This window comes from Triticum dicoccoides, chromosome 3A (genome assembly GCF_002162155.2).
Source record: "Triticum dicoccoides isolate Atlit2015 ecotype Zavitan chromosome 3A, WEW_v2.0, whole genome shotgun sequence".
Taxonomy (NCBI): Eukaryota; Viridiplantae; Streptophyta; class Magnoliopsida; order Poales; family Poaceae; genus Triticum; species Triticum dicoccoides.
The window spans coordinates 518,219,083-518,228,826 of NC_041384.1; the positions used below are offsets into that span (position 1 = coordinate 518,219,083).

At 49.7% G+C, this 9,744-nt stretch overlaps 1 protein-coding gene across 1 annotated transcript in view; it reads right to left on the reverse strand.

Moving 5' to 3' along the window:
• Positions 1–1,018, reverse strand: part of LOC119268910 (proline-rich receptor-like protein kinase PERK9) — a 4,533-nt gene extending 3,515 nt beyond the window's left edge. Inside the window, exon 1 of the mRNA XM_037550626.1 lies at positions 1–1,018. Coding sequence (XP_037406523.1) covers positions 1–407 — 407 coding nt within the window. The 5' untranslated portion in view covers positions 408–1,018.
• Positions 1,019–9,744: the final 8,726 nt, after the last annotated feature.

Sequence of the window (9,744 nt, forward strand, 5' to 3'; positions counted from 1 at the left end):
GGCTGTACGCGTGGCTGGTCGGCCGCCATCGGTGGCGGTGGCGCCTGAACCTCGGCGGGAGGCGGCGAGGGCGATGGGGACGGCGGTGGAAGCGACGGAGGGGGCGCGTCGGGCGGCGGAGGCGACAATGCCGGCGGTGGCGGCGAGGACGGCAATGCTGGAGGAGGTGACGGCAATGGCTCGGGTGGCGGGGAGGCCGGAGGGGGGCTACTTACCGGCGGAGGGGACGCCGCGGGGGGCAAAGAATGGTAGGACGTGGAAACCGGCGGGGCCGAGGCGGAGGAGGAGTAGGGACAGCCCGGCGGGCGCGGCGCGGGCTGCGGCTGCCCATGCCCGCCCTGCGGCACGGCGTAAGACGACGACGAGGCCGGCTGCGGAGGCATGAAGGGATCCGCGTAGCCGCCCATCCCCACCACCACCGCCGCCCTCCGCAGGCACCTCCACAGCAGCGAGGCGTGGGCGCGCGCTGGCAGTGGCAGGCAGGGGATCTGCAGGTCCTCGCCGACGGCCAGATCTCCCGCCCGGCTTCGCCCCAATCAAGCAGCTCAGCGAACCACCGCTTCAATGGAAGGAAGCTGCCACCCACCCTGGCGCCTCTCTCTCTCTCTCTCTCTCTCCCGACAGCGACGTAGAGAGGAGATCCGAATCCTCCCGCCCACGCAAGTGGCGGCGCGCGCGCAGCAGATCACGCACGGCACGGCAGAGAACCCAGCGGCCGCGGAGGCCCTCGGGCGGGAAGCCGATCCTCCGTCGGCCAATGCAATGCAGCAGAGCACCGCGCACCGCTCGCCTCTCTGTGTGTCTCGCCTCGGCTGAGCTCACCTCACCTCAGCAGCACGCCGAGCTCATCTCTTTCTGGCGCCTCCCTCCCGTCCCTGCCCGCCTGCCTTGGTGTCCGTGGCTGCCTGGCTGGACAGTAGAGCATCACTAGTGGTGGTACTAGTATAATTTCCCCCCTCTATTTCCCCTTGCTTCTTTTCTCAAAACAATTTTCTTCCTCGGGTGTGCGCGACCGGGGGAGGGGTTGGTGCCAGGTCCATATGGGAAATAGCTGGACTGCGAGGAGCAAGCGGTACTGGCGGTACAGTGCGGCAGCATAGCATAGGGAGCTGAGTCGGGCGAAAAAAGAAGGCTGGGAAATTGGGCATTTCCTGTGCAGACTGTCGCTTGCGGCCCCCGCCCCTCGCCTCCCCGCGGGTGGTGGAAACCGGGAAGAAACCGCGGAAGGAAGGGCGGCTGGCCTGGCCGCGACGACGCGCAGCACGCTCGGCCGGCCGGGCGGAACGACGAGGCAAGTTGCGGCTTGTTTTTTTTGGCTCGCGGCGAGCGTATGGTTCATCCTGCGGCGTGCGACGGTGGAGGGTGTACTCGTTATAGTTTACTGGGTAAGATGCTGAGGGCAACGCTGACGGCTGGCTGGATGGATGCCTCCTGTCCTGGGTGGAGACCTTTTTTTGTGCCTACTAGTCTCTATTCCTAATGGACGAATTGGTTGAATAGTTCCCCCATTTTCAACCGGTTTATTTTCTCTACTCCTAATGAACGAATTGGTTGAATAGTCCCCCCACTTTCAACCGGTTTATTTTCAACCGGTTTATTTTCAACCGGTTTTTCTTCGTCCCACCTCCCACCAGCCCCTCCCACCGGTTTTCTCTTTTCTCGTCTGACCGGCAATACCCAACGTATCTCTACTCCTAATGGACGAATTGGTTGAATAGTCCCCCACTTTCAACCGGTTTATTTTCAACCGGTTTTTCTTCGTCCCACCTCCCACCAGCCCCTCCCACCGGTTTTTCTCTTTTCTCGTCTGACCGGCAATACCCAACGTATTTATGGTAATCAATCATAATTAATCCACGTATAGTAATAAATCAATCCAGGTATGGTAAGGTCATAACTCAGGAAATTTTGAATATGGTAATTATATGATAATAAATTTAAATTACCCCAAAGGCTATCAATCCAGGTATGGTAAGGCCATACTCGGGAAATATCGAATATGGTAATAAATTTAAATTACCACCAGGTATGGTAAGGCTATCGATCCAGGTATGGCACGCCCTCACCTATCACAATCTCCAGCCCCACGCACGCACCAAAGAACCCACTCGGCACCAAACGCAGCTCCTCTCGATCCCCTCGAGTAAACGCCGCCACCGTCGTGCGATCTTCCTGACACAGACGCCGTCGCCGCCTCCTTCCCACCTACGGCGTCCCCCACGTCCATGGTGACGGCGCTCGCGTCCTACACTGACCCTCCGCCTCATATAGGTTGGTCGTTGATGGAGTGGGATGTGCCGCTGCGGTTTGGGGAGGCGCAATCACGATCTGGTTGGGATCTCAGTGTGGACTCGTTCTCTACGATAAAGGATGGCGCTACCTCCCTGGCAAATGGGATCGGAGGAAGGGGCTCTACGTCGTGAATGTCGGCGAGGCAGCGGCCGAAGGCGAGCCCGACGGTGAGCACGGGTGTTCGTCCCATGAAATAGGTGGCCACGGAGGGCGCATCTGAGGCCACCCCAATCGCCGGTGGCCCTTCCTCCCATCGCTCATCGCCTCCATTCTCTCTCTCCTCTAAATCTTTGTCGCCCCTGCCTGATTCTGGCCGACGCCATCCGGCTCTCGCATCGACCACCACCAGCACGGCTGCGGACGAGGCGCAACCGCAGACGCCGCCGCCGCCATCCTCATCCACCTCCTCCACCATCCTTCCCAGCCGTCGTCAGGGGCACCCGCCATCTGCGCTCTAGCCCACCCGCTCCCTCCTATCCCCTCCCCCTGCCTGCCAGCCCCGTGATCCATCGCACAGATGGCAGGTACTACAGCGACCTCCTCCCCAGCGGATCCGGCCTCCTCCGATGGAGGTCCATCCTGGGCACCGCCTTATTCTCATGCGTGCACGTCTATATCAACGTCTCATTCCACCTCACCTGAGCCTTTACCTTCCCACCTCTGCTTCAGATCCACATCACTTTGCAAGGTATGTGCTTGATTGTTCCGAACTGGATCGATGGATTATGCAAGGTACTTTGGGTGTCATCATTGACGGAAATTGTCACGCCATGCTACCATCGGAGGGGTCCCTCATCGATGATTAGGGTCTTCCGAACTGCACGAGCTCCATTGAGAAGGATGTTTTTAATTCTGGTTTTGCCTACATGCTTTCTTTGCCTGTATCTACTTAGCTAATGTCTTCTTATAGATAGTAGCTGTTGAAGTGGTGATCAAAGTTGTTCACTATAAGGAAACAACCATGATAACAAAAGTGTATATTCCCTGACCTTTGACCTGAAGTACTTTTTCATTAGAAACTTGCAACAGCCAGGCATTGAAATTAGCAACAGCTTCGTACGTACTGAACTAATTTGCAGCAACACGTACTGAACTAAGTTAGGTTATGCTCATCGTTCCAACATGCTTAGTGATAACCACCTAGCAAGCTGATCAAACATGAAAAAATTGAAGTGCTACTGCTAATCGTACTATTCTGAATGTGAAAATCTATTTAATTGGCTCTTCTCTAATTGTACACTTGCATAAATCTCACATCTTGCAAATTACAGTATAACCATAAAAGTCATGCTTTGACTCCTATAGGGCCTTTTGCACTTTAATATGACTAATAATTTGCCTTAATATCACAGATTGTATTACTACCTTTCTAAGTGAATGACATTCAAAAAGGTCATTAAATAAAACCAAGAAATCCTTCTGGTATTGGAGTGTAGGAAAGTTGAGACTATAAAACCAAAAGGTTATATTTACGTTTATTAGAGAAGGTTCTTTACTTTTTATAGGAAAACACAAAATGTTGCGATGTAGAGTCTAGGTGGTGGGCCTCCTTGATCCACTTGGTGGATGAGGGCGACTCAGGTCCTGGCACCCATAGTGCCAGTGATCCAAAAATCATAGGGCCTGGATATAGCTCTAGCAGACGTATGCGGCTTGCGCATCGAGCTTGGTCGTCTCGAGCATGGAGATAGGCGAGTTGTAGACCAAGAGCTGGTACAGAGATAGGCGAGTTGTAGACAAGAGCTGGTGGGCAGCAAGAAACACATGCACACCAAAGAACAAATCTGAGTCACATGCCTATTTCTATTGGTTTCTACAAAGAGTGGCTAGCTTAGATCTTAGACCAGTCGGTCAGTGTCGAGGTCGCCAAGGTGATCTTACAGCACCGCCGTGGGGATTTCTCATGATTTTATGTAGGCAAGCCGCAAGCGGTGGTGGTGATTGGCTGGGTGGTGTCGCTGCCTTGGGAAGAGACCAAGTGATGGTAAAAGTAAGCAGGATCCGATGATTCTTCCGTGGGGATAGCCAAAGTCAAGATGTCGACTACAGACTCGTCGCAGACTTGCAGTGAACCTGGATGCGGCGAGCCTGATTTGTGGATCGATGGCGGGTCTTGACTTTGTTAGGCCGGGATTGGATGGTTGCGGAGGGTGGTGTGCTTGGTTGGGTTCCCATGGAAGAATGTGGCCTCCTCGTGGATCTCGTCATGCCCATCCTAGAGAACATTGTGTCCCTAGCTCCCTCGAGGAGCAAGGACAGTGCAAGCGGCAGCAGGGGGTAGGGGTAGATGTGGGGAGGGATGTCGGCGGCTGCTCGAGGTCATCATGATGAAACCCTTGACGTCCCATCTTTATCAATTAAAGTGGAAGAGCACGAAGTCGAGATTGGATAGGAGTTTGAGTTCTTTTTGGCACCGATCGGTTCCCCACTTTAGAGATGTATTTTTTGCGTGCGAGCAAACAGTGGGTTGATTCTAAAAGGGATAGGCACTTTTCAACAGAAGTGCATGACGGACCAAAAATATGACCTCATTTTATTCGTTTGATAGATATCGTATTATTCGTTGTTGTTCGTTCGGTGAAATTTCCTAATATTTGATTGTTGTGTTTCTAATTAGAGCACCCCATAATCACCCAATATGAGGGGATGATAAATGAAAGATACTGATTATAAATTTTGAAGAGCCCGTGACAACGCACGGGCGTTATACTAGTAGTAGTAGTAGTGTGGTTTGAGGTGGGACGGGGCTGTCAAGGTTTCGGATTTCGGGTGACTTTTTGTTGCCCACGTCTTGCCATTTGTTGACCTTGGCTGGAAAAACAAACGCTGCTACGCGGTTTTTATCAGGCGAGGGGATGTGACGGCGGTACGAGTTTTCGTGGTTCGCTCGTTTCGATCATGCATGTCTCGTCGTGGTGGCAGTACGCAGCCATGGAGGTTAGGGGCATGTGCGTTTCACTCGGTCAGATTCATAGGGTGTAATTTTGGGCTATTAGGTTGCCTAGGCCGCATCAAATTTCTTGGCTGTACGAATCTCAGAGAACTTCTGGGCCAGGTTGAGTAGGAAAGGCCGAATCGGCTCTTTTTCTCAGACCCGGGCCCAAGCGAGTCCCGCGTGGCTACCGCTTGCACGTATGGAAAAGCACGGGAGATGGACGTGACGCTTCATAACTCGTATGCGCTCTCTCGCCTCACCGCCCACCCTCGGTTACACACCACACTCTTACTGCTCTCTCTCGGTTTCTCTCATGACCGACCCTCGACCCTGCCCCCGCCCCTACTCCACTCCCGCCACAACTGGTGGGTGGACAGCATCACCAGGTCGGGGGGCAACATCTTGGCCGCTTTTCGGTTGTCGTCCCCTTTCTGCTTCCGGCGAACACGGTCCGCAATCACTGACACGCCGGCTGGGTACGTGCTTGAGGGTGTGGCTGCTGTCGGCGATTCATCAGCTACAATGGTGAATAATAGTAAGTCCCCGATTATATTTTCTTCACTAAGAATGCCACGGTATCTTTCCTTCACAAAACCTCACATGTGAGTAGGATGATCGTCCAAGGTTGATAACCCAAACTTTTAGAATTTCATTTTTTCTAGTATTTTTTTCAATTTTACTATTCACGTGAGTGCATATGGAACTATGTTTACCTTTGTATTTTTAGTTAGAACACGAAGTGAAGACCAACCTCCTAAATATCAAAACCAGAATCTAGTTAATGTTTTGTATAGCACAGGCTATGTCATAATCGTCGTATAAGTACTCCTAGTAAAGTAGAGGGTGTTGTTGAGGCAACACATTATGTCAAGAGACGACACCAAGGCAAACTCTGAATTACACACATGGGAGCTCCAACAAGGAAACAACAAACTGTCAATGGGTAAATATTGCAGTAGTAAGATCAAGGAGATGCGCCATTACCAATCCCGTGCAATCTAGCACTCGTCTTGAGGGTGGTCATTTCCAATGGATGAAGTGATATTGAAGACAAAATAGACTTTTGCTTGTCGAGAATGCATGAAAGGATTGCGCGAATTATCCACTGCAAGGGTAGACCCCCCCTTGGGAGTGTGATGAAAGATTTACGACAATGAAGTGACATGATCTCACAGAAGACACTAATGAAACTATCTCCAGGAGGGGTTGGTCAATGTCCATGGCCGAATGTAAATAAAGGACACTACACATGACGAGAGAAACAACAATAGGGGTTACCCAACGGCAGCACGACGAAGATTTTGGGGAGAGCTCACAGAAAATGCGCATCATTGACTTCGGGGGCATGAATGGGATGAAGGTGGCGGCGTTGACATGGAAAATTGCATGAACATATCGTTCTTATCATGGATCGATTGTCCGGATAGGGATTTCACCCACCCATAAGCCAGCGTGGAGGTGGAGGAGGCTAGACAACCTCACACATGTCGTTGTCAGTGCAGCGCCATGTAACATCTTATGTGCAAACATCAAATAAGGGATAGTGTAAGTGAAAGAGGTGGATCTTTTTTATCTGAGGGCGGAAAGAACATTACAGGCGCGGAGGAAGGTCGCACATGACCTCGCCGCCACCGTCCATTGTGTGGCTTACACTAAAAATACACTTCCGTGATGATACGTGTTTGTCACAGTAGGTCACGTTTTTTGTCATGCATATACATCCATGACGATTTTATGACAGAAACAAGATAGTCATACATGTGCTGTCATAGAAGTGTTCCATGACATTACCAAAATTATCATCACGGAAGTGTCCACTTCCATGACGATAAATCGTGCGTCACAGAAGTGCTTTCGTCAAGGGTGACCGACACGTGGCATCCACCGTAACGGAACGCCGTTAAGCTATCGGGTCGGATTTTGGATCCGATAACCCGTTAACAGCCCTGACCAATGGGAAATTTCCACGTGTAAAATTCTGATTGGCCGAAGGGAACACCTGTCAGCTCGTCAGTGGGCCAGATGTCACCCGTCCATTGGAGGAGACATGCCTATGATACGTCGACACGTGGCTGGGCCCAACAAAGGCCCATATAGGTTAAAAAGGCCGGCCCAGTCAAAGGCCCGTAGAACTTAATCAGGTACTAGTGGGCTAACCCAATAATGGTCTGCTTAATAAAGGCCCATTTACGGTCCGAAGCCAGATCTGGCCCGTTAATTGTTCGCCTAATATTTGGACCCATTTGCGGCCCGAAGCCAAATCTGGCCCGTTAATTGTTCGTCGAATATTTGGGCCCAACTATAGCCCAATGACTTTCAGCCTGTTAGAGGCCTGATGTAGACATGGGCCCATTTCAGCCCGGTGTGACTTTCGGCCTGGGAATGGCCCGTGCTGGCCATGGGCCATATATGGTCCGACGGGACATCGGGCCCACTAACGGCCCGTGCTAAAGGTGGCAACAGTTAAGCCCAATGTGACTTTGGGCCTGTTAAAGGCCTGTCGCGTAATTTGGCTCGTTGATGCCCGTGCTAAGCTTTTGGCCTCTTAAAGGCCCATGATAGCAGTGGGCCAACTAAGGCCCGAGATATGTTTCGGCCTAATAACGACCCGTGAGCTAACTGTGCCCAAAACGGCCCGGTCTACATTTCGGCCTGCTGAAGGCCCGTCGACGACTAGTGAAAATTGAGGCCCAACATGCATTTTGGCCTGCTAAAGGCCCGTGGTTTCATCTCGGCCATAACAGGCTAGTACAATATTCAGCCTGTTAATGGCCCAAAGCTACCTGGGCCAAACTAAGCGTTGGGTCGACAAAAGGGCCAACTAAAATATAGGCCGGTGTAAGTTTGGACCTGGCGCAATGTGTGAAGGCCTCAATCATTCGGGCCCAAGAAAGACGCAGGCCGGCCCAATTGTGGCCCGCTAAAAACCTGGCCCGTTAGAGTCGAATGTTTTGGTCCGGTCGACTACATCTGATTTTTTTCAGATAGCGAATGATGGCAGTAACTAGTAGGAATTAAGAACAAACCTACTCTATAAAATAAAGAAATTATGGCATAGTAACTAAAAATAAACCTACACTATACAATAAAGGATTTAAGGTATATTATATCCACTGGGCATCGAAGTTCGCCACCAGTGATCATAAAGCGCAACGAAGAAGTAGACTACAAAAACTGGGCACCATTGCAGAGTAACAAAATAATACTGAACCGAGACCACTTCCAAGACAGTTCAAGAAAGGTTAGCCTTGCGGGGGAACTGCTGCGCAAGCTGCTGAGCAAGGCTGTGAGACCGGCCTAGCATGTCGGTCATAGCTTCCACGTGTAGCTGTTTAGCGATGAGGTTCCCATTGGTGTTCTCCGCAATGTTTCTTAGAGATAGGATTTCAGGTCGAAGTTGAGTTCCAGAATGCCATTTTGCTAGAACTTGGGACTAAAGAAGTCGAACTGATTCAGACAACGAATTTTGTGAGCTTGTCAGACTGTTAGTCTCAAGTAACTTGAACACAACATCAAGACAAGACTTTGGGGTTGTCTCCCTATCTTCAAGATGTTTTGCCTTCTTTGCTGCAATATATGTTGGGTTTGTCTCACAGTCTTCATCAGACTTGTGCATGCCATCAGGCATATCACCCTGAAACAAAGCAGAGAGATGACAGGTTTTGCATGTGTATAAACAAAGAGGATAATTGTTCTGTCAATTCTATCCAATTTCAAATTAGAAAATAAAGAGTAAGTTCAAAATATCAATAGCATAATTTGGCATTGTTCATGATACGGGGAGCTTCTCCACACTACTGGATTACCATGTCAACATAACAAGCATAGATGAAGGGCAAAAAAAATCATTGTATCTATTTTGGATAATGTGCATGGCATGTTGTTCATATCATCAGCCACATCAGTAAAATAAAACAGGAGATGACAAGGTGCAAACGTGGGCTGCTTCACCACACACTAGATTATAGACCCACAAAAACAAGCATACATACAGGGAGTATTAAGTAATGTGCATGGTATGAATAATGAATTTGGTTTTATAAGTAAAACTTAGAACTTACGGTTCTTACAAATATGCATTTTGGTAGAAACAGCAAACTAAACAGTAGTAAATGATAGGGAGTATGAGCAAATTAAACAGCAGTTGAGGATAAAGGCTTTAGAATGACTGACTTACATTAACAGTTAACACTGGCTTTATAATGCACTTCTCCATGTCAAGGGAAGGATAACTCAAGAATTTCAGCACATAATCTTCTTCATAAGCATTGCCTGTACTCTATATTTTGTAGAGAGTAATTATAGATATGATAATACTGGAAGGGATAGAGGATAATGAAGATAAGATGCAGATTGATGCTACATAATCAACTATCAATCCCTGGAAGTACAAGCGTTACAGGACAAAATGTATTGACAAGAGCAATGGGCTACACTTCTCACTAGCATTGTTTGTGTATTCTACTTGTTGGTAAGATTAAATATAGATATGATCTTTTTTAGTAAATGGTGGGTGA